Source organism: Cibotium barometz, chromosome 2 (assembly GCF_041138505.1).
Source record: "Cibotium barometz isolate CiBa-2024 chromosome 2, ASM4113850v1, whole genome shotgun sequence".
Lineage (NCBI taxonomy): Eukaryota > Viridiplantae > Streptophyta > Polypodiopsida > Cyatheales > Cibotiaceae > Cibotium > Cibotium barometz.
In genome coordinates, this window is record NC_141047.1 from 38,317,279 (window position 1) to 38,343,206 (window position 25,928).

The window sequence follows — 25,928 nt, forward strand, 5'->3', positions numbered from 1 at the left end:
AGCTATAGGGCACCTATTGGACAAGGATAACTTTTTTCAAGCTGAAATTACGTTTCGGGCACATCTGGACCTCCGTTTTTCAGTTTGCAGACGTTCACAAGCATTGTGATAAGTTTTGATTCTCTGCAGATCTTTGTTTTTGGAATTGCAAGAAGGGCGATTGGTTGTGCAGACACTGTGTGTGCTGTAAAAAGGTCTCAAAGTTGCCATTAGGTGTATGTATGCAAAGTAAGGTCAATGGTTGTGACAATTTGGGTGCAGTATAGTACCGCGTGCAGGTTAAGCAAGAGTGCTGTTGTTGGTAAATTTATATTGCAAAAAAGATGTCGAATGATGGAATAAACCAGATTTTTGCAAAGAAGCTTAACAATAACAACTTCCATGCTTGGAGGTTTAGATTGACTAATTTCCTAATGGGAAAAGGTTACTGGGACTACATGATGGAAGGTGAACATGAGGAGGCGCCGAAGATACCAAAGATTAATTCAACTGCTGCATATATAAAAGAGTTCAAATATTGGAATCAAAGAGCAAGGAAAGTCATGTATTGGCTTTCTATCAGCATACAAGACATGATGATTGGGCATATACAAGATGCCAAGTCACCTAAAGAGGCATAGGACACCTTGGTGAAGCTGTATGAAACCAACATCAAGGCACGAAAAATTCAGTTAAAGAATGAGCTTCATACTGTGGGAAAGAAAAATATGTTTGTGAATGATTATGCTTTGAAGATCAAGGGCATTGTGGAATCCCTTGCATCAATTGGTGTTTCTGTTGATGATGATGATAAGGTGGAAGTGTGTCTACATGGTCTCGGGCCACAATACAAGGCATTCAAGATGTCTATTCAGACTTGGGAGAACATTCCCAACTTCACAAATTTGATGTCAATGCTGATCATTGAAGAGAAGAACTTGGGTGAAGATCAACAGTCTTCACAAAACAGAAATAGTTTAGAGCAGCAGGTCTTCTACACAAGTGCAAGTAGAGGACAAGGTAGAGGTCGTGGATGTGGCCAAGGTGGTGGGTGAACAGGTAATCAGAATTATGGTCAGCGGAGCAGCAACAATCCCAGGATTCACAACAACAACATACAGGTGGAAGAGGCCAGTTTAGAGGCAGGGGGAGTCAACAAGGTCGTGGTAATTAGCAAAGACAACATAATGATACACGAGGTTGTTTTTACTGTGGTAAGCCTGGGCATGTGCAGGAAGATTGCTAAAAGAAGCAAAGCGACATGCGAAATGAAAAACTACAACAAAACAACTATGTATCCTCTAGCAGAAATAAGGAGGATAATGAGAGGTTGTTTGTTATGCAACATGTGGCTAATGCTGTGTCTAGAAATGATGTAGCAGCATGTAAGGATGATGTATGGTATGTTGATTCAGGTGCTTCGAACCACATGACAAGTCATGGTGAGTGGTTCAAGGAAATGAAGAGTCTTGAAAGACCAGGTTTTGTTGAAACAGGAGATGACACTACTCATCCGATTGCCCATGTTGGGGATGTGCCATTGTTTATGCAGGATGGTAAGGTGAAGTACCTTGCAGCTGTTCTTCATGTTCCAAACATTACAAAGAATCTGGTTTCTGTTGGCCAGATGATTGAGTAAGGTTTGCAAGTTCGGTTTGTGATGGCTGTTATGTAGAAGACTTTAAAGATAAGTGCAGGTTGGTCGCAAAAGGAAACATAGTGGGCAGAATGTTTACATTGAATGTAAATACGCTTGAAGTGCAGGTTGGTTGCAAAAGGAAACATAGTGGGCAGAATGTTTACATTGAATGTAAATACGCTTGAAGTGAGTGTTGCAATGTTTGCAAATGGTTTAGGAGTTATTGCAGATACAGATATTTGGCAGAAGAGAATTGGGCATGTCAATGTGCAAAGAATGAAGTCTATGCAGACTAGACAAATTGTGATAGGGCTGCCTAAGTTTAAAGTTGAAGGTATGTAGAAAGTTTGTGAAGCATGTCAATTTGGAAAGCAAACAAAACATGTATTTCCACATGACAGAAATGTGAGTAGAAATATACTAGATGTTGTGCATTCAGATGTATGGGGTCTTGTGACGAACGAAGACTTTGTCTATGGGTGGCTACAGGTACTACGTAGCATTCATTGTTTGATGACCACACGAGGAAAGTGTGGGTGTACTTCATGAAGGAGAAGAGTGAAGTGTTCACTCATTTTCAAAATTTCAGAGTTATGACTAAAAAACAAACAGGACAGCATGTGAAGTGCCTAAGGTCAGATGGGGGGAGAATACTTCTCCAATGATTTCTCTGAATTCTTGCAAAAGAATGGCATTTAGAGACAATTTACATGTAGATACACTCCGTAGCAAAATGGAGTTGTTGAGCGAAAAAACAGGCACATTGCAAAGATAGCACGAGCATTGATGGCTGAGAAAAATATGCCACATAGCTATTGGGCTGAGGGTATGTCTACAGCAGTTTATATCATGAATAGGACTCCTATTATAGCCATACATGATGTAACGCCAGAGGAGAAGTTTACTAGCAAGAAACCTAATTTGTCTCACTCGAAAGTTTTTGGATGTATTGCATATGTGCATGTGCCAGATGAGTTACGTACCAAGCTGGATCCAAAAGTAGAAAAATGTGTTGTTATCGGGTATTTGCTTAAGGAGCAAAAGGGATATAGATGTTATAATCCTGCTACACGTGAATTGAGGGTAAGCAGGGATGTTGTATTTGATGAGATGAGTAGCTGGTATGCTGGTGAAAAGGATGTTGGGGGAGCTAATCTAAGTGGAAATGTGGTTGCACAAAATGCAAGTCAGCAATCATAGTCATTAAGTGGACCAAGAGAGTCCTCATCTAGCAGTTCTGTTGATAGACCATGGAGTGGCAAGCTGCATCATAATACCGGTCCTCAAAATGTAGTTGGTACATCACATAAAGGTAAAGAGAAAGTGGTTGAGCCCCTTGGTATGCCTGACATTTCTGTAGGGAATTCTCTTGTTGATGGAGATTCTAGTGGCTCGGAGATGAGCCTTGATGAGGAGCTTGGGATTCCAGCAATGAGGACACATGGTGTGAAGAAGGCTATAGAAGCCACAGAGACAATATGAATTGGACATGTTGTCCAAGTATGGGATGGCTGATTGTAAGCCAATCTTGGTGCCATTAGATCAAAATGGCAAGCTCAGTGGTGCGGATGCAGGTTATGTGTTGGAGGATCCCACTATGTACATGAAGATTGTGGGAGTATGATCTATGTCACGATCGGAAGGCTAGATTTGAGCTACACTGTTGGCTTAGAGAGCCAGTTTATGCAGGTTCCGCGCGCAAACCACATCTTGACAATGTGTGACGCACACTTCGATACTTGAGGGCCATTGTTGATTATGCGTTGTTTTATGCAGCAGGTGTACCATTGGAGCTATATGGATACACAGATGCAGATTGGGCAAGTAGCAATTTAGACAGATCTACCAGTGGATTTATGTTTTCATTGGGGAGTGCTGTTGTGACATGGAGCAGCAAGAAGCAGCCCACAATTGCCTTGTCGAGACGAGTACAGAGGAGCTGCAGTGACACCATGTAAGGTAGCTTGGTTACGCAAGCTACTTGTTGATTTGGGGTTGCATGTGGAGAGAAAGATTGTCATATATTGTGACAATCTTAGCAGTATACAATTGGCCAAGAACCTAGTTTTCCATGCACGGACGAAACACATTGAGATACATTACCACTTCATCATCAGGAAGAGAGTCTTGGCACAAGCGACATCGACTTGGCCTGCATCAACACACAGGATCAGGTTGCTGACATCTTCACAAAGGCCTTGGGAGCTGAGAAGCTCCGCAGATTTCGAGATATGCTTGGAGTTCATGAGCTAGAGTTGAGCTTGAGGGGGAGTATTGAGATGTCAAGCTCAACATGAGCTGACACTCACGAGACGCCTGCATGACCGTTCGACATTTATATCACTGGTGGGTTTGGTAGCTGGCACCGACATATCCTCGCCAGTAGAGATTCTACAGCTGGACTACACTTACTAGTCCACATCTACCCACTTTTCTTAATGTGCTCACATTATGGACCGCTTGTATATACTCTATTATGTGCATTAGTCACTTTATCTTCTTCTAGACCTCTTTTGTTGTGTGAAGAAGAAGAAGAAGAAGAATTTTCAGCCTCTCACCTTGTGTGTTCTCTTCTAGGGTTTGTGTGAGTGTGTGTGTGCTTGCAAGAGATCAAGCTCTCTTCTCCCTTGCATCTTTTTATATATATTCCAAATGTGCTACGCTTGCAAAATCACATGTGTTTGTCAACTTTCAGTATGTGACATTCTACGTTGATTGGTGCAAAATCACATGTGATTGCCAACTTTCAATAGGTGACATTTTATGCAAACTTTCAGTATGTGACATTCTACATAGATACGCTAAAAATGAGTATGTGAGAGAGCACTCAAGTGTTTTGAACACATGAAACTAGAGGGTGTTAACCACCCCACAGGTTAACGTGGCTTCACCTTCCCAACCTATCATAGGCATTTGTCATATTACTGATTTATAATCAAAGCCCATCTTTTGTAGGACAATATGAAGTTTGTAAAGTGGCCTTACCTTGAGCTTAACGCCAAATACAAAAGTCATAAACTTCATATCTATAGTTGCTTAAGGCTTAAACTAGTAACTCGGATTATTTTTAAGTTATGAATGGTCAAGTGCGAACACTAGCCATTTGTATATAAGTTATTTTTTACAATGAGAAATACACATTCATTCCCTTATAATAGAATACATGTGAACTCTCCCTCTTCTCTAATCTTGCTTCACTTGTATTTTATTAGATTCTTGCATGCTTGAATAGGTTTAAGTGTAGGCTTCTCCCTCTCACTAGATTCTTCTCCATCCACCTCGTGAGAAAGAACATTATGAAAGCTCTTCTCTTCTTTCCATCTCCAAAGAGAGCTCTTCTCTTCTTTCCATCTCCAAAGAGAGCTCTTCTCTTCTTTCCTCCATCTCCAAAGAGAGCTCTTTTTAACCCCCATGGCCATGGAAGCAATCCAATGTGACAACAGAGTGAGGACATGACGGATGAGCTAGTACACTCACAAGGGAAATTGCATTTATAGCTCTACGACAAAGTATCAAATGACACTTATTTTAGCAAAGGCTAAGGCAAGCTCTTGATTTGAAGTAAAGGCTCTTATGTTTATTTACAGTTTCAATGTTTGTGCCAACATAGGAGCCATATCAAGGACCCAAAAGTACATGTAGTAGACATTGAAAGAAAGGGATTGCTAGAAACACACAAGAGAGAAAACTAACTTTAGGTTTGTGCTTGTATGCCTCCCACCTACTAATGTGCCTGCCACTTGATTGCCTCTACGTGTGAATCCTACTTGGGAAAAATAGAGGGAAAAAAGAAAATTTAAAAGCATACTTTCAATTTCACGAAGTTTTCACAATTTCACAAGGTTGAATGCACATTTATTTAAACCCGCATGCTTGCATACTTTCAATTTCACAAGGTTTTGCATGCGTATTAATTCAAACATGCCTCCGTACTAGGCTTCCACAATGTTGTGCAACTTTCACCTTGTTTTGGAGTGCCTGCACTATAAAGTCTTAATTTTCATCTATGTTCATAAGGAAAGAGGTGCCTATGTTGCCTCTTTCGTGTGTAGTTGTATTAGGGGGGAGGGGGACTTAGACTAATGGTGAGGGTTAGAGTGGATTATGTAGCTCTCTCTCTCTCTCTCTCTCTCTCTCTCTCTCTCTCTCTCTCTCATACGGAAAGAGGTGCCTATGTTGCCTCTTTCGTGTGTAGTTGTATTAGGGGGGAGGGGGACTTAGACTAATGGTGAGGGTTAGAGTGGATTATGTAGCTCTCTCTCTCTCTCTCTCATTTGTTAGCAGGTTGCAATTCTTGCTTTATCCAAGTGCAAGGATTGGAGTTGGAAAAGGGAACCAGGCCCATCATGTGAGATGCATGTGTGGAATGTCCACACCTATATTGATCCTTAGATCACAAGCCATAGGATAGCAATATGTGGTCATGTGCATTCCATCACTTATTGTGAATATGAATGTCCAATGCTACTTGTTTCCAAATAGAGTACACATAACATTTGCTTTATATAAATTTATACATTTTAATACATAAACTATACTATTGGAAGGACATACTTTCATAAGGAAAGCATTTAAATTTATAAAAGTGATGCTAGTTATAGAGCAAGGGAAAAAACATGTGAGAGGTTGGATTGGAATGTTGCTAAACTTGAAATTATTTCTTGAAAACTTTTAAAGGGCTCCCATGCACACTATTCATGCTTGCATCCACAGTTGGATTTGAATTTTGCTAGAATTGAAAATTAATGTTTGAAAACTTTTAAATGTTGGGGTGGATGCCAGCAAAGCACATCACATTGAATTAACCAACGAGAGGTTATGTGAAGGGTCAAGAAAAAAATCAATGTACATGCATATCGTGGACAATAAGAAATCCTTGTCATGGGCAAGAATTCTAGTGTGGCTAGGGAAAGAAATCCTAGCTATGGGTAAGAATTCTAATGTGGCTCATTCCTCCCTCTTCTAGTTGTCACCTAGAAGGGCTAGCATGAGATTTGAAGGGGGATACCAACACTAAGATTTTGCTTACCCTACTCTTACGGTTTCACCCTCATTCTCATTCCTACCTACTCTAACTCATGGGTGGCTAGTCCATCTTCTTGGAGTCTTTCGGCACAAGTATTAAATTTGTTAGACTTGCAGTTTCTTGCTTCAAATAATGTGAATTAAGAATATGGAGAATATTGGGTACAAGTGCAAGTGCAAGATGCAACATGAAACATGTGAGATGCAACACATGAGGTGCAACAATGTCACATCTTGCAACATGTGCAAGGTGTAAGATGCACGATGCAATGTGCAAGGTGCGAGATGTGATGCATGAGGTGCAATGTGTGATGTGGGAGATGTGAGACACAAGATGCAAGATGTGCAAGGTGTGAGACATGATGCATGAGATGCAATGTACAGTACGGCATGCAGGATGCAAGATGTAATGTATACAAGGTGTGAGATGTGGTGAATGATGTGTAGCATGCAAAATGCAAGGTGTAGGATGCAACATGTGAACTGCAATGTATGACATGAAACAATGCAAGTGACCAAATGGTGATTTCACAAGCCAGTCCACTCTCCTCATTCTCTCTTGAAAGAAATTCTCCATTGTGTCTAGTCCTTCTCTAACATCCACCACACAAGGCATCAAGAAACAATGGGGATTTCTCTGCCTTTGGACTCTTACAACCCTTCTCACAATCCCACTCTTCAACCCCACACTTCCTCTTCCTCTCACAAGCCCATCTCTTCCTTTGTTTTCTCTTCCAGGCTCATCTCTTCCTCTCTTTTCTCTTCCAAACTTCCCACTCCCTTCACATGCTCAAACTTCCCACTCTCTTCACATGCTCAAACTTCACTCCACCCTAGTATGAGATTTCAGCCCCTTGTTTGTTCCTTCACTTAAGAGAACCCAATGCAAGCTTACCACACTCACATAGAATCTAAACCTTAAGTAAATCCACAAACTCATGCAAAAATCAGCATGACAAGAGCTCCCATGAGAGCAAGAGGATGAGAGCAAGAGGACTCAAAAGTACCATGGATTTGTTTTTGGCTATGGAGGGAGGGTGCTCAATGGGGCATGGTTCGTCCTCTTCCTCCTTAGGGTCAAGCTCAACTATGTGGGCTCTTTCAGGTGCTAGGGCATGGTTCGTCCTCCTCCTCCTTAGGTTCAAGATCAAATATGTGGGTTCTTTCATCCCAAAAAGTCTCTCCAAAATTGAAAATTTTCTTATAAAAGAGAACTTATTGGAACTTGGGTCTTCGAGGACACGAAGGCTATGAGGCCTATTATGTCCCATTGGTGATACACTGGATTCATACTCACTCTCAGGTGGGCTAGGACTTGCTAATTTTGTGTAAAGGATGTGCATTGATCCTTGCTTAGGAGATAGTGCCTCTGAAGGGGATGAGATAAAGTCATCACCGATCACCTTAGAGAAAATCTTACACTAGTTGTGGTGACCCGTGTGGGGAAGGTTAACTTTGACCTCCCACTGAGTCCTCCCTTTACTACATCTAGCAATGGGAGTTCTTAGCTATCTTTAAGGGAGGTAGCTTTAAAGCTCTCATCAAAACCGATTTCAATGGGAGTTCTTAGCTATCTTTAAGGGAGGTAGCTTTAAAGCTCTCATCAAAACCGATTTCAATGGGAGTTCTTAGCTATCTTTAAGGGATGTAGCTTTAAAGCTCTCATCAAAACCGATTTCAATGGTCACGATGTTTTTGCCCTTGACAATCGATCTTGCATTGCGCTTATGTGTGTGCTCTTTGAGGTCTTCTTCTTTTGGACCTCTGGTTCTAGTTCATTAGCCTTTTTAAGGGCCACCTATAGCCTTTGAGGCTTGCACCTCTAGCTCTTTGGTTGCTTGTTTTGAAGTTAAAGCTTGGGATTTCTGCTTGGTAGCCATGGATGTTTCCTTGGCTACTGCTCTTTTGGCTTGGAGGCCTTGTGATGGCATTAAGTTGGGCTGTGTGAATAAGTCATCCTTGTATGCTTAATAAGTTAAGGCTCATCAGAGTGATAGCAAATGCTTCTAACGGTGATTGTCACTCTATTGGGGCAATCCATGTAAGCATGATCGAATTCACACTTATAACATGTGCCTTCATAAGGAATTACATTGGGGTTGGGCACATGATTCAGAGTGCTTAAAGCATCGAGGGATTTGTTGTAAGGTCTTTGTGAGGGGACTTCGTAATACGATGTGGGTGTTTGCATCGAAAGAATTACATTGGTGGCCTATGGACCATAGGTCTCTTACTCTTTGTTGCACCATGGCTTTGAACAAAGAGGTGTAATCTATGGGTGAAGGTTGTTCAAGATACCTATACGGATCATACTATTACTGCTGCTCATATGGGTCTCATTGGTCATAAAACTCATAGCTCTCTTGTTCCTGGTTTTCTTACTCTGTGGGCAAGGTCATCAACAAGTAGTGTTGTGCTAGTGTAGTTCTTGGAGAAACTAGTTAGGGTGGTAATATTGGATGTGGATATGGAAGCTGAGGAGGTCTATCTATAGCTTGCAATAAGGGGTTCTACTAACAAATGGGCACTAGATGATGTATCAGTTTGAGAAGAATTTGGTATGGGTAGTAGGGCTAGTGGTTTCTTTTGTGTTGGGAGCATAGATTATGATGTCGGGTTTCCCTAGTACCACAACGATGGGTTGTATCATGGTTCCTATGGCACTCGTAAAATGAGCTTAATACTTTTGTTGTCTAGGCCTCAACATCGAACACTCTTTGCTTGTATAGTTTTTGGTGGTAGATTGCAAATGTGGGAGTCCTACTTGTAGTGTTGGCTTGGGATGGCCTTGAGGTCACCCTTGGTGCTGGCCCTACCTATTGCTAGCCTAAACGGTTGAGCAGATTCTCTACCAACTTGTCCATGCTCATGTCCTTGATTAGGACTCTAGTTGGTGCTGGTTGGGCGTACCCTTAGCCATTGAGGCTTTGGATAATGCATTCTCTATCTCTTGGTTTAAGTGCACAACTTCTACAAACATGTCTTGAAGATTATTTAACTAGGTTTATTACCTCATGGTGGCAACACTCAATGTAGTGTCTACACCTACAGTCCTTGACTAGGACTTTAGTTGGTGCTGGTTAGACACCCTTAGCCATTGAGGCTTTGGATGATGCATCCCCTATCTCTTGGTTTGAGTGGACAACTTCTATCACCATGACTTAAGGATTGTTTACTAGGTCTATTGCCTCATTAATAATACTCAATGTAGTGTCTAGACCTATAGAGATGTTCATGAAACCTCTTACTTTTAAGACCGATCATAAATTGATCAATGAGTAATAGATCATCTGGTAGTGATTCATGTCATGTGGAGATACTTAGTTTTAGCAATATAATCCTACAATGTTTCTCCCTCCTCATACTCAAGGTTATAGATATGTGTAATGGGGTTCCATTTAGCTTCACTCGGCGAGAATCCCATGATGAATGTGTGTCTCACGACCTCGTAGCTGGCCTTTTCATGTGGGTTTGGAGACTAAACCATTGGCTTGGTTTGCCTTCAAGACAAATTTTGAATGAATAGATCTTGGTTGGATCATTAATCCTTTCCATGGCCTTGCCAATTTCATCGAACTTCTCTAGGTACTAAATGGGATCTCTAGGTACTAAATGGGATCTCTAGCTTCATCAAATTTGGTCATCATCCTTGCGATGTGGATTGGCTTGGTTTTACCTAACTCTAAGCCTCTAAGTGTGCTATGCTGGTCGTAATCCCCCTATGTCATCCTAAGCATATCTTCTATGTATGTCACATGGTAATGGAACACAAAGAGGTGGTTATGCGACACCTTCTTTTTTAGGGTGCGCAATTACTTGCCCTATGGGTTTGGGCCACTCTGCTAACTTGGCTTTGAGGTTATAGGTTTGCAATTGAGGATAAGTTATGTGAATGCTCACGTGTATCCCTCTATGTTAAAGTAGTCAACGACATTGGCTCTTTACCCTTCCCTGTGTTTCATGCTCCTCCTCTAAACAGAGAATAATTAGAACTTGGTTTCATGGTAAGGGTGCTTCTTAATGTGCAACTGTTTTAACTATGGTTTTTGGGTTCCTTTTTAGTCATGGTCTACTAAGAATAAAATATCATATATAAGACCATAAGAACATATGGAAGAATCTCCAAAATTAGCCATGCTGATGAAGTATGAACCATGAAAAGCTCCATGGGTCCAAAGCACAGTCGATGTGCGGAAACTAGATCCTCCAATTATCATGAGAAAAATTTCCCTTGATCTTCCATATTGTCCTATGAATGAACCATACCACTAAAAGATAGTGTTGAAGCCTCCAAAAATAAATAGGTGGGCCATGAGCAAGAATGGAAAGCTTAAGTCCATAGGCTTCAACCACCAAATGAAGAATCACATGTCGAGGATTGTTATGTGACAACCCATGTCATAGTTGAACAAGATTGGAAAGCTTCAGCCCATAAGCCACCAAATGAAGAATCACATGTAGAGGATTGTTATGTGACAACCCATGTCATAGTTGAAAACCCTTGCAATTCCTTCATGAAAAACACCTTGAAATGACTTGTAAATGAATTATACAAATGTCAAAACATCCCCACATCATAAGTCTTCATCATAATAGCCATTGGAATCCATTGGGATAGAAAAAAGACCCCTAAAAATACCGTTATAGAATCTATCCAGAAAATTATAGAAAGTATATCTCCCCATATAAGAGTTAAAAAGTCCAGAAAAATCATGCCACATGGTTAAGAAACATCCTTCATAGATATACCTTGTTGTTGTTCATAGGAAAGTGGTTGCCATGTAGCCTCATCCAAGGGTAAATGCTTCCATTTGATGAAGGAACTCCTCTATGCTTCTTTTTCTCAACTCTCTAGTTCTTCTTCCCACAACTCTCTCTGGCTCATAAATGATTTCTCCCTCTTCACCCATAGGTGTAAGCTCTTTCACTTCATGATGTATAGAACCCACATACTTCTTGAGATTGGAATCATTGGATGCATGGGATACATTATGGATTCTAGTATGTTCCTCCTTGCTCTTGCTATATATCAACATATATCATCAAAGAACACTAGCACAAACTTGAATAGAAAAGGAGCCAATATCCTATTCATCAATGCTTGGAAAGTGGCTGGTGAATTTGTAAGACCAAATGGCATGACCATAAAGTGTAACAACCCCCTTTTAGTCATGAATACGGTCCTCTTTTCATCACCCTCCTTCGTCCGTATTCGATGGTATCCTGATCTTAAATCAATCTTAGTAAAGAATTTTGCTTCCTTGAGCTCATCTAAGAGATCATTAGTACGTGGAGTAGGATACCTATTCTTGATGGTGACCTTATTCAAGTCACAAAATCAATGCACATGCGAAGGACCCATCCTTCTTTTTTACAAATAGAATAAGAGAAGCAAATAGAGATTGAGAGGGTTGCACTTGCTTTTCCACTTCCTCTCTTTCCACCTTAGATAATCAATAGGGAGGCTTGTTGGACAGCTTTTGAATTTGCTTCAAGTACAATGGCATATTCAATTTCTCTCTTGGGAGGAAAACTCTTTGGCACTTGAAAAATGTCTTCAAACTCCTTAAGAAGGGTTGCCACATCTTTGTCTATGCATTGTCCATTACTTCCCATCCCCTCTTGAGCAAGATGCAACACGTAGATGGTGCCAAGAGCCTTGAGTTCCCTTTTTAGTTGCTTCCATTTCTAGATTTCCTTGAGCCTTGAGAGATCTTTTGAGTGATTTCTAGCAAGTATTATGTATTGTCCATGATGTTCAAAGCTCATAATCCCTTGTTGAAGGTTCATATGAAAGTCACCAAGTGATGACAACAATTATACCCTAATATTACGTCAATACGACCCATGTCCAATACCACCAAAAGACCTTCCCAAGTGTATGAAGAGGATAAAACCATTTTGGTAGAGAGGCATGCCATCCTAGTTTCCTCTTTTTCCCCATTGGCCACTTGTACTTAGAAGGTTATGGTAGCTCCATTGGAGTGAGCTTGAGAGAGTTAAGGGATTTGGAATTGATGAAGCTATGGGTGCTCCCTGAATTCACTAAAATGTGAGTAACTCTCCCATTGATGGATCCCACCAATCTTAGGGTACTTGGGATCTTGCAACCCATCATTAGCTCTTGCAACAACCAATCTTAGGGTACTTGGGATCTTGAAACCCATCATTAGCTCTTGAGATATAGAGCAAAAACAAGCTGAAAATTTTGAAATTCTAGAATTCAAGAGGCAATATCATCCACAATTTGCCCATCATTCTCACGAGACTGGGGTCAAATGGAAATTCATCACCCTATTTTATAAAAGAGTGGTCCTCATGCGACTCTTCATCTTGTGTTTCTGCATGGCAATCCTCAAACTCTTCACTCTCATGTGACTCTTTGGTTTCCTCTCCTCCATCCATGAGAATCATAGGGGTCCTCATGTGACCATTCTTTTATGAAAGAGTAGTCCTCATGTGACTCTTCATCTTGTGGTTCTTCATGGAAATTCTCAAACTCTTCACCCTCATGAGAATCTTTGGTTTGCTCTCCTTCATCCATGAGAATCATAGTGGCCACAACCTTCTTAGTTTTGTATACATGCTTGGGTGACCACCTCTCTTTGCACGTAATACATAAGCCTTTGCTTCTTAAATCTTTAATATTTGGATCATTCATTCTTTGGGTCTTTTTGAAGGTTTGAGAAGGATTTTGTTGAAATTATTTCCCTTATTTGCATCAAAATGAGTTTTCTGTTGAGCTGTCTACCCCCATAGATGGTAGGAAATCTAGAAATGGAAGATGGTGGTGTAGGAAGAGAATTTCTACCCATATTAAAAGAAGTAATGGTGGCTTATGTGAGTCCTTCATGAGTGAAATGGGCAGAGATTTCCTTTATTTGGGCTCCGAAAGTTCCACCAATCTCATAGCCTCTTTGAGAATGTTTAGCATTTGAGCTAACACATCTGCCTTGATGGAGTCCAATCCATGCATAAACTTCTTCATCTTCATTTCCTCATTTAGCCCATCCACGTACAGGGAATCCAATCCATGCATAATTCATCTTCATTTAGCCTATCCACGTACATGGATAGCTTCATGAAACTCTTAATGTACTCTCTTACCACCATGTCCTTTTGAGAGAGTTTATACCATTGCTCCAAGCACCAAGGGTGAAATGAAAGCCAAATTCATATATCTTTTCAAATTTTCCCATAGGCGTGACATGTTGACCATATGCATCCACCATTGGTGTGCAAAATCCTCCATGGTGTAATGAAGTAAATTATACTAATCAAATTGTATCTTATCTTGATCACTCTTGGGATGAAGCTGAAAATAGGTCTCCATCTTGGTAATTCACTCCAACTCATGTAGAGTTGAACCATCACCCTTAAACTTGGAGAGGGAAACCTTGTCTTTGATATTCTTTTAACTATTAGAAGATGGACTCCCATGATGGATCGAGGGTTTATACATTTGCGTGTAGGAATTCATGAATTGTACTCCTTTTTTATGAAAGAAGGCAACTCCATCCATCTATCATGTGCCTCTCTTTGCATTTGTGTAAAGGACATATGCTCCCAATCATGCATAGCATCCTCCTCATCCCAATACATCTCTTCATCTACCATTATGGGATGATTTACCTTTGGATAAGTGGGTACCCTCTTGGAATCCCCAAAGCATGAATCGCTTGCAAGCTACATATAGAGCTCTCTCGTGGCTCCTTATCTTCACCTGTGAGAGGACAAATTTTTCCACCTATGTTTCTTGCAAGTTAAAGCTTATAGAGGTCACATACAAACTATGGGAGTCATAAAAGGTGTTTACAATCATGAAGAACTCCTATTTGATGGTTCAATGGCAAGCTATGGGTAAGATTTCACCTTTTCATGAGATTTGGGGTTTCCTTCAAAATTAGGGCAGTCCCCCCCCTAAAAATAGGCTTTCTTTCATGAATTTTTGTATTCTAGGGTGGTAGTTCTCTTCCTCAAGCTCTCCTCTACCTCCACACAATTTTTATGCCATAATGTTCATGATTTTACGGTTTTTTGAGACGAACACGGTTTAGGGAAATTCTCTAAGATTAGAGTTTCTAGTAACATTTCTCATAAATTCAATCCACCCATGGTCTCTTCTATCCAACCATGACTTTCTTAACCCATTTGGCCATAGAAATTAGGGTTTTCTAAGAAAACAAGGTTTAGGGCAACATAATCCTCATAAACCAAGAGTTTTCTACATAATCCCCATTTGGCCAAAGGAATTAGGGTTTTATGAGAAAACAAGGTTTAGGGCAACATAATCCTAATAAATCAAGGGTTTTCTGCATTTCCTTGCCTTATGTTTACATTTTCTTGGAACTATACGTGCCACAAGCCTCTTCTATCAAAATTTATAGAAGAGGCCAACATTTGGACTAATGGAAGAAGGAATCATGCAACTACATATGGTTTTTACCTTTATTATGCCATAGTGAGGATATGTGTTGCTATTCTACTTGTGGGTGACCATGGACTTGGTGATGGAAGTGGAAAATGAGCATAATGGAAGCACGAGTTCATGATAAGTTCTCATAATGGAACATGAGTGCATGCCTTCAATTGTAAGCTCTCAAACCTTACTCTCTCTACATTGTTAGAATTTCATTTCAAGTATGCACAGTAGCACCCTTATCGTTTGGTGGAGAGGCCAAGGGAGAGTATGTATTGAAATCTCCTTGCCATGAGTGCTTTGGTAAAGTGGTAAGGAGGGGGATAGGTACATGGTGGTGAAGACATGGCCCCAACATTTGCCTTAGATTAAAAACTTGGTAAAGGGGTAGGAAGGCTTGGCCGAGAGATCAGCAATAAGCAAAAGCTCATTATCAGCATTCTACTTGAAATCAATTGGCGATTGGATAACTTTTCAAATTATCTGGCAATGGGTCTATGCAAGTAAGAGGTAATATGTGTTGACAATGCATGTGTAAATGGGATTATGTGATGTAAGGGCCAATGATCATAAAGGGCTAGGAAGGCTTGGCCAAGAGATTGGCAAGCAAAGGCTCATCATCAACATTCTAATTCAAATTAATTAGCAATTGGATCATTAATTGGAAATGGCTCTATGCAAGCAAGAGGCAACATGTGCTGACAATGCATGTGTCAATGAAGGGGATTATGTGATGCAAGGGCCAATGATCGTAATTATCAATGGAAATGATGGAAACAAGAGGTATTGAGGTTGCAATGATTGCCTATGCATGTGGTACACATTGGTGATTCCTTTTGAGCAATTTTGGCAACTTTTAGCGTGAACAATAAACCTTGATTCCTTTTGAGCAATTTTGGCAACTTTTAGCGTGAACAATAAACCTTGATTTAGTCCCAACCTTTTAGGACTTAACCTAAACCAATATTGTGGGCTTATTCCTCATCACAACACCTTTCAAAGAGCCCTAGCTTGCCCAATTCTAACACTCCTAGCTCAACCTACCTCAATTTTTCAAAAACTATCTTATTATGGCCCGCCGTCTACGCGCTGGCAAGCCAAAAGGCAAGCTAAGGGAGGTATCCATTGCAATGGAGGATATGGAAGGAGAAGAGTTGAATGAGCATGGTAATATGGACACTATGGAGAAGATTGAAGATCAAATGAGTGTGGGAAGTGCTTATAAAAATACTTCTTAATCCTTGGTCAAGCCTCAAAAGGGGTTGAAGATGAAGTGAATGTAGGAAGTGCTCATAAGCATACTCCTCAATGCTCACAAGCCATATCTAATGCCACTCTCCTATAATTGCTTGTGGAAAGACTTAAATTTGAACCCCTTATGGAAAGGCTGGATACTATCAACCATACTTTGAACTCAAGATTTGAATCCATGACTATAAGGATGGGCGCTATGGAGGATAAATTGGCTCAACCCATGAGTCAAAACCATGGAGATTCTATTAAAGGGAGGATTGGTGGTGTTCATGATGGAAGATAAGCTATGTGTGAAGCGTCTTATGATGGTCATGGAGAAGGTAAAAAAAATATGCAAGAGACTCCTATGAAGACTATGCAAGGGGCTTCTATGAAGACTTCAGCATTTGGATTCATGATGGCCTCTCATGAAGGATTTAAGGCCATATTCATTTTAACCCGGCCCATCTCATTTATATGGCAAGCAACGTCAAGCTTCCATGAAAGCTTGGAGGGAGAAGAGGTAAATTCTAGAAATTGACTTTTCTCACCCTAATTTCCACTAATTTCTCAAAAATATGCACGAAATTTGTGTCCAAACCATGTTTTCTCTCAAATCGGATGCCCAAACCATGTGTTCTCACTCTCTTTTCCACATTATACCCTTCCACACACAAAAATTAAATCTATGGGTAGATATTGGCAAAATCTCAAGAAAATTCAAAAAATAAGAAAATGACATCTGTGCACTCATCTCTCCAAAATTCACCATCCCTTTAGCTCAAAATTAAGACTCTGATACCAAATATCATGGACAATCACTTGTGCATGAATCTTAAAGCTAAGATTAGGGAATAGAGTAATCACCATCATGAAAGCTTGCACGCAATCAAGGTAGAAATCACATACAAATACATGATGCCTAAGTGGCTTAGCCTCTCACCATGAGGATGGAAATAGCCTTCCATAAGCCAAATGTGTGTAAGCTAAAGGCTCCAAGATTTTCAAAAGTAATATGATTAAAAGATACTAATGGTGGCCCATAAGTCTCTTTTATACTTAAGGTAAAGTCCGAGTGAGTAGATCTTGGTGGGATCATTAGTCCTTCCCATGGCCTCACAAATTTGATCAAACTTCTTTAGGTACTAAATAGAATCTCCAGTTCTATCAAAATTTTTCATCATCCTTGAGATATGGATTGGCTTGGTTTTGCCCAACTATGAGCCTCTAGGTGTTATGTTTATCGCAACCCCCTTCCTATTTCAAATGTCATCCTAAGCATGTCTTCTATGTATTCACGTGGTAATGGAATATAAGGGAGTGGTTGTGAGTTTGGGATTTCTTGCACCATGGGGCGGGCTATGCAATTTCCCAATGGCCCTTGTCCTATGTCGGCGTGGCTTTGAGGCTGTAGGCTTTCTGTGGGCAGTGAGGACTCATTACGTAAATGCCCTTGTGGATCCCTTTGGTTTGAGGTAGTCCCAAACATTGGCTTTGTATCCTTCCTTCTGTTCCTTGTTCTTTGTTCGAATGGAAGAACTAGAACTTGGTTCTAGTTTGCTTCTATAATGAGCTCCTACTATGGAAAGTGGAACTCTTGCTTGTATTGTGTGTGCTTGTTGGTGTTTTGAGGAATACTTGTCCCTAATGGTATAGCAAACTAGACATGTCTCGATTGTCTAACCTACGATTTTTGGGCTACTTGGCCTTGCTCAGCTTGGGATAAACCCAGCTTAGGATCGACACCAAATGTTTGAAACATTATGGCATTTGACATGGTTTGATTATCTCTTGAGGGAGCAAAACCTTGAGGTTCTTGGTCCTACTCCTGCTCCTTCATGAGCTTCACCGAAACATAGGGCAGTTTAATGCCATTTTCATAAAGTTTATGGTGCTATTTATAGCCACTTGGTGAATCTGGGTCTTGGAGGACCATGCAACTTTTGTTTCTAGGTGTTTCGTTGTTCCTCTGCTCACATATGTATTTAATTGGCTCATTTTTGCTCCTCACTTGAGGTGGATCCAGAGGAATTTTTCCTTGTTAACACGGTTGCACTGGTTGGATTTGAGGAGGTGTGGCTTGATGCACTGCAAATGACCGTATTGTTGTTTCTAACAATTAGTTTGGATTGAGTGATTAAGGTGCCTAATCCGAGTGAATGGTGGTTATGCAGTAATCAAGTGCCTTTTTATTGTGTTTTATTGATTTTGCATGCTTTTAAGCTACCAATTCAAATAATGCATGAAAAAATATGAAATGCATAAACAAGAATTGACTATCCCACTCTAATCCACATTGTAGTTGAGCTTAATGTTTATGTATTCAGATTGGATTTCACTCCTAATCATAATTACTAAGCTATTGATTGGCTTAATGCTTATGTTTTCGAATTGGATTCCACAACTAATCATAATTACTAAGCTATTGGTTGGCTTAATGCTTATGTTTTCAAATTGGATTCCACTCCTAATCATAATTACTAAGCTATTCATTAGCTTAATGCAACAAGATCAAAGCCTTATGGGCTTCAAAATCACCAAGAAACGAGGTTTTTTCCCTTCCAAGATATGAACATAAAACGCCCTAATACAAATAAACTTTAAAACAAAATAAAAAACAACAAAGTAAACACACCAAAGCTTCAAAAACCATATGTTTTTCGGAGTGTGACCTCCTAATCAATACCAAGAAATATTAGGTAACCCTAATAGCTTAGAATGGATGATAAATGGAGCTAAGCCCTACGCTCGTTCCATCGATAGTGCCAAATATACTCCAAATATATTCAAGTCAAGAGCTATATTGCGCAAAGTGTTTTTCTTTAACCCCATGAGGAACCATTGCTTCATTTGTATGTCATTGAGTAGCCTTTTCCAAATCATGTGCCATTGGGTTTTACCCTCGAGCCTCAATGTAACTCCCTTCGATGTCGATGTGCTAGTCATCGCATCCTCACTCTGTTGTCACATCGGATTGCTCCTTGCTAAAAGGGGGTGAAGGAACAACTCCTTTTGCCTAGATGGAGGCAAATAGAGATTGCCCTGTGCGGTGGTTCTCTCTCACAAAAGGTGGGGGAAGAAGAAGAAGCTAATACAAGAGGGAAACTTATAAACAAACCTATCTTGCAAGCATTCATCAAGCAAGCAAGATTTAATAGCATATATGTAAGCAAGAATAGAGGAGAGAATAGAGCTTACAAGTATTCTATTGTAACAGAGTGGAGGAGAGAGTATTCTATTGTAACAGAGTGGAGGAGAGAAGAGCTCACAAGTATTCTATTGCAACAACAGAATAGAGAAGAGAAGAGCTCACAAGTATTCTATTACAAGAGAAGAGAAGAGCTCACAAGTATTCTATTACAAGAGAATGAATATGTATTATTTAGTGTAAAAAATGACTTGTATATAAGTAACTAATTTTCACACTAGGCTAACCAAACTTAAAAATGATCCAGTCTTTATTACCAGTCTTAAGCAAGTATGTGCACCAAGTCCCTAGACTTTTCCTATTTGACATTAAGCTCAAGGTAAGGCCACTTTTATATGTTCCAGTGCCCTCTTACAAAAGATAGTCAAGTGGGTAAGATGGGGGGGATTTTTTTTGGCGAGCAATTGCATCCAAAAAATGACGAGCGGTTTTAAAATGATGGGGTTTTTTTGGCTACATACCTCTCTCTCTCTCTCTCTCTCTCTCTCTCTCTCTCTCTCTCTCTCTTCTTGGAATCATTTTATTTTGCTTTTGTGAGAGAGAGAGAGAGAGAGAGAGAGAGAGAAACATATATATATATATATATAGAGAGAGAGAGAGAGAGAAAGAGTCTCTCTCTTCTTGGAATCATTTTATTTTGCTTTTGAGAGAGAGAGAGAGAGAGAGAGAGTAATGTTAGAGGTACCTATGTGTTATGATTTCAACCAAGAACACTTATTGATGTTTTCCATGGATTTTGTATTCAATGTCTCATGTATGGAAATGACTTCTATCAGTATCTCACAAAAGTGTGCAATGTGTTGGTGTGTACATGTGTCAATAATAACCGAGAGAGAGAGAGAGAGAGAGAGAGAGAGAGAGTGATGTTAGAGGTACCTATGTGTTATGATTTTAACCGCTTGCCAATTTCACAAAACCGCTCGTTGAAAAATGCACCCAGAAAAATGGCAAAGCACCTTATGGTAGGTCGGGTAGGTGAAACCCTGATAACCTACGAAGTGGTTAACATCTATCTGATCCATCTCTATAACCTCATGGATATCAAGATTGAGGGCACCACAATGCCTTGGTGATTATTGCCATTACAATCTAGTTTCTCAATTCAACTTGAATTAATAGAAGAAAAACCCATAAAACTTGCTCGCATTTGTAATGTCAAGAGGGATGTTACTTGAGAGGTGATTATTAATGAGTTTAAGTAGACTTAGATGTTGCATGCTCCCCATTAGGTTTAAATACTCCTGTAAGCTTGCTGTTTTTTGAAAGAGAACCATTCCATTGCAGTATAGCACCATTATAGTGCAATTTGAGAGTTCAAGTGGTATGGCACCAAATAACATGTTATTAAGGATCAATGTTTTGAACTTGGACAAATAGCCTATGTCTTTAGGGCTCTCTTTTGTGCACCCATTATATACGACATTAACAAGCTCTCTAGGCTAGATAAAAGGCCCAACTCTAGTGGTTTAGTCCCTTGTACATGATTGAAACTAAGGTCCAACAGCATGAGCTAGCTACAATTGGCTAGAGCAATAAAAGGACTTCTCCCCAATACCCATCTAAGCCAAATGATGGAGGGCAACTCACTTGCACATATATATTATACATGCACACATGGAAAAGCACCTTGTGTATTTCATGGACTATACGGATATGGACTACTAGCATATACACAAAAGTTAATCATGTTAAACACATCGATTGGATAAGTAAACAATACTAGATGAAAAAACTTACTTACAAAGAACATTGATTATTCAACACTTAATCTATAATAATAATAGCTATAATGTAAATTAAACTTAGTGGTACAAGTGCATATTACATGAAAGTCAAAAGGAGGAGAATACACATGGGGTCGGTGGTAGAGAAAACCATGTAGATGAGCATGTAAACTAAATTTAGCAGTTACAAGTGTAGTTTACATGAAAATCAAGAGGGGAATGCACTAGCAGGTCTTGGGGTCAATGGCAGAGAAAACCATGTAGACGAGCATGAAGGTGCGGATGATCTTAGAAGTTTGGAGCTTCTTGAAGTTTCGTTTTTTCATGAACTATGCAAGAGCATATGCCACAGTAGCTGAGTGTAGGGCTTAGGCTGCACACAACAACAGAGTCCTTGATTAGAGAATAGGCCTTTCTGATTAGAGAATAGGCCTTTCTGATTCTTGAGGTGGGAAGAGTTGGGACTTGGGAGGGAGCTTGGAGGAGTGGGAAGTTGGAAACCCGAAATTGAAAGAGGGCTAGGGGCCTCACCATTAAGCCTCGCTGCCTCAGGGTTGGGCAACTTAGTGGGCATGGAGGCTAAGGGTGTTTACACACTTGGGTGGAAGCCCACAAAAAAGTTTTTCCCAACCAATCAAATTATTTCAATCACCCGCCCATCTGACAATTCTTTACAGACTGTGATCACGCCCATGCACCCTCATCACTGATGTGTTTTTTGACTAGGGCCCAACAACCACCGTTCTAGCTCTAGGCGTAACAGCCTGCCCACATCGTGGGCACGAACCAACGCACCACAAACAAGATGACGCGTGGTAGACGTTTTTATTTCTACCGCCATGCGCACGGCTTGCAACAAGCAGACTGGCGCAATATGCAGGACACCTTTTTCATAGGCATGCCCGCGGTCTGAAAGAGTAGTGTCGCCCAGCAAATGTTTATCAAAAAGGTGCCTGCCCACAGCTCTCAAACTTTTTCGTGGGCAGGCCCGTGAGTGTAAGGGCCTTTAAGGGGCCCAACTATAGATAAGAGCCCAATAGCCGTAACCGTTTGAAATGTTTTATACCAAATCGCATAATTGCAGCGTCAGCGTCGCACGTGTCAATGGCGTCGGCCTCACGCACACACGGTTTCTGTGTGCAGTTGGGGCTTTTGAGCTTGAACAGTACGCGCGTCTAGGGTTACTTTACCTTCTGTGGAATTAGGTTCAGTGTTTTTTTCCCTGCCCTAGAGTATTTTTTCAGGTTTCCACGCAACAGATTTCTGCAGAGAAGGAGGGGATGGGTGCCGGACATAGTCGTGAGGGTGAACTCGATGACTCAGAATCTGAGGAGGAAGAGGAGGAGGAGGAGGAGGAGGAAGAAGAAGAACCTGCTCCTTCATCCAAATCGCAGAGCTTTGCTTCTGCGAGCTCCAAAGACGGCATGCAAACGATCGATGTAAAGCTCGATTCTCTCTCTTTGGGAGGCAAAAGAGGAACTCAAGGCCCGCAGAAGGCCAAGCTGTATCGCCATTTGGGAGGAAACACTCCGAAAGCACAGTGGATTGTGGCCGAGAAGGCGGTTTCTTGGGAGTTCATAAGAGATGAACACAATGATGAAGAGGGCAAGAGTGACGATGACGACGATGGAGGGGTGGCATCATGGAAGACATGGTTTCTGCTTGTTGGAAACAAGGTAAGGGCTCGTGTTGGTGAAAAGCTGCAGGCAAAGTTCTTTGGGGACCAGTTGCGTGTTGATTTTGTGCACTATGGAGTCTGGGCGCTCAAGTTTCCATCGCCAGCTGACTACAGAGATTTTGACATAGAGTTTAGGAACTGCCTTTTTGAGAATACCTTCATGCTGGAGGCCACAGAGGAGAACAAGATTAAGGTCTTTGGGAAGGATTTCATGGGATGGGCTAAGCCAGAAGAGGCTGATGACTCTGTTTGGGAAGATGCAGAGGAGAGTTTTGAGATCCCCCCAGGCTCTAAACCTTTGAGAGAAGATTATGTGGAGCCTTCAAAGGGGGGTATACAGAGCCTCACCATGGGAGCTCTAGACCATAGTTTTCTTGTCAGTGCAAAGGGCATTGAAGCGGTGAGAAACTTGCCATCTGGTATCCAAGGAAAGGGCGTGTCCGTTGCATTTGGTGGGGCTGATAGCGCATCATCCACCCCATCCACTACCCCCAAGAAAGCCATGCTCATTAAGGGAGAAAGCAACCTTATGGTTTTGAGCCCATCCTACCGAGGCACACCCCATTCATCTGGAGTGCATCAGCTAGATGTTGGAACTGGCAAAGTCGTTACTGAGTGGAAGTTTGAGAAGGATGGAACCCCCATCAGCATGCGAGATATTACAAATGAGAGCAAAGGTGCCCAGCTGGATTCTACAGGGTCTACTTTCCTTGGTCTGGATGACAACAGGCTATGCAGATGGGACATGCGCGACCGCCATGGCATAGTGCAGGAACTTGCCAGCCCGGTGTTGGATTGGGCTGAGGGACATCAATTCTCTCGAGGTACGAATTTCCAATGTTTTGCCGCCACTGGAGATGGAGCCATTGTTGTGGGTTCTAAAGATGGAAAAGTACGACTATATGGGACCACGTCCATGAGAATGGCGAAGACAGCTTTCCCGGGTTTGGGATCTCCTATAACGCATGTTGATGTCACCTATGATGGGAAGTGGATTCTTGCTACCACGGATGCCTATATGATTCTTATCAGCACAGTTTTTAAAGACAAGGATGGCAAGACAAAGACAGGTTTCACTGGTAGGATGGGCAACAACATTGCAGCTCCAAGGCTTTTGAAATTGAGTCCCCTTGACGTGCATCTTGCTGGGAAGAACTACAAGTTCCAGGGTGGCCAATTCTCCTGGGTATGTTTTTCAATCTGCAGTAGAGCATTTTTTAAGGTGTATTGCCTTTGCTATGGAGTACAAGGGTTTTTGTCACAGTTAAGTAGATCCCATGTACCATTGCTCTGTCGTAAACTTTTCAATTGGTACGCACTGTTTGCTAGCATGTTAGGTGTGGACACTACTCTGTATGTGTGGCGAGGGGTGAAATCCATAGTGAATGTCTGTCTCTTGTAGATAGCAGGTTATGATGCCATTTTCAATGCCTTGTCATAGTCTGGCTTATATTATGCAAAATTGATAATGGGGCTTTTGGCGGGGGGGGGTGTGTGTGTGAGAGAGAGAGAGAGAGAGAGAGCATGGAGAGTTGGAATGGCAATTTCCTGAGATCTCATTGTGTTGATGCAGGTAACTGAGAGTGGCAAACAGGAGCGCAATCTAGTGGCGACAGTGGGTAACTTTACTGTAGTATGGAATTTCCGCAGAGTGAAGGAGAGCAATCATGAATGCTATCGGGTCACACGAGGATTAAAGAGCTGCTACTGCTACAGGATTATCCCAAAAGAAGAGTCTATAGTGGACAGCAAGTTTATGCATGACAGCTACTCTTCAGTCTCACCTAATGCACCATTGGTTGTTGCTACACCAAAGAATGTGAGCTCTTTCAATGTAGCCAGAGATTAGGTTTGTGTCATTCTTTTTCTACTTTCCATTTAAAACAGCCTTAGATTTGTAGACAAAAGACTATATGTAGTTCATTGTTTATACTGCGTCTACCCCTGTTTTTAAGGGGAAACTTACAATATTTAGCCTTGTTCTGTATTCTCCTCCTTCTGGCCAGGATGTAACAATCATTTGCAATTCAGACATGCCACTTGTAGCATTACCTCTCTCTCTCTCTCTCTCTCTCTCTCTCCCTCCCCCCTCACACACAAAAATTGCAATAGACATGCCACTTGTAGCATTACCTCTCTCTCTCTCTCTCTCTCTCTCTCTCTCTCACACACACACACACAAAAAAAAAAAACACACATTTTATTAAGGTTTACAAAAGGTCCAAAGGGTCTCTGAGACAAAAACTGATACATATGATCCATGATTAAACTGGTCGTCAAAAAATTAACACACTTCAAAATGGGGGAAAAAATTCTAAAGAAATTGAGCAATGGAGCCCTGTATATACAGTGACATGGGCAGATATCATCCTATTCTGTTTTCTTCATGAATGGAGTACAAAGCATCAATGTTGATTTCCTGTGGTGGTGTATCTCTATGGTACTAAAGTACATCCCAGATCTGGAACTGGCGAGTGGGGGGTCTGGCTCTATGGGAGGACTGTGTGCTCTCTCCCTATGGTGAGTGGACGTCTGGCTCTCTAGGAGTACTGTGCGCTCTCTTTCTCCGCTGCTCTTATGAGTTCCAACTTGCATATGCCCTCAAATCTCCTATTCAATCCAAAGAACCCTCAGCTGACCAATGGCAATCCTTATGAGAAAGATCATAGCAGATTACAAAATCATGGTTGCTGCATGTGGTGTTACTGAAGTGCTTATTATTATGGTATAAAATAGGTGCAATAGCATAGAGTTGGTGATAACTGATTAGATGACACAGGCTGTTTCTTCTGCCATGCCTCCTCTAATGTTAAGCCATGTGGTGAGCTGACTTTGGCCGCCTCTTTCTGTTACCTGCCGCATTAACTGCTGCTGCTGGAATTCAATTCCCACAAGCTGTGTGCAGTTGTTGAACTGCAGCTGGTCATTCTGTATCCTAGGTAATGGAGGCGGCCTCCCCATTGAAGGAACAGGTTTTACCTGCTGCCCAAATAACAGTTTCAAAGACACAAGCTCTGTCATGA

The 25,928-nt window shown here is 41.1% G+C and overlaps 1 protein-coding gene across 1 annotated transcript; it reads left to right on the plus strand.

The window, feature by feature from the left end:
• Window positions 1-22,318: 22,318 nt before the first annotated feature.
• On the plus strand, window positions 22,319-24,953 carry LOC147641033 (protein CYPRO4-like). The gene is made up of 2 exons (XM_086817605.1): window positions 22,319-24,091; window positions 24,479-24,953. The coding sequence occupies exons 1-2, from the start codon at window positions 22,508-22,510 to the stop codon at window positions 24,752-24,754; spliced, it is 1,860 nt and encodes a 619-aa protein (XP_086673731.1). The 5' UTR covers window positions 22,319-22,507; the 3' UTR covers window positions 24,755-24,953.
• The last annotated feature ends 975 nt before the right edge of the window (window positions 24,954-25,928 follow it).

Bases quoted from the DNA above. Each gene is read 5' to 3' on its own strand.
- LOC147641033 (XM_086817605.1), top strand. From the start codon at position 22,508: ATGGGTGCCGGACATAGTCGTGAGGGTGAACTCGATGACTCAGAATCT. The intron at 24,092-24,478 runs GTATGTTTTTCA...GTGTTGATGCAG, and splicing joins AGGGTGGCCAATTCTCCTGG to GTAACTGAGAGTGGCAAACA.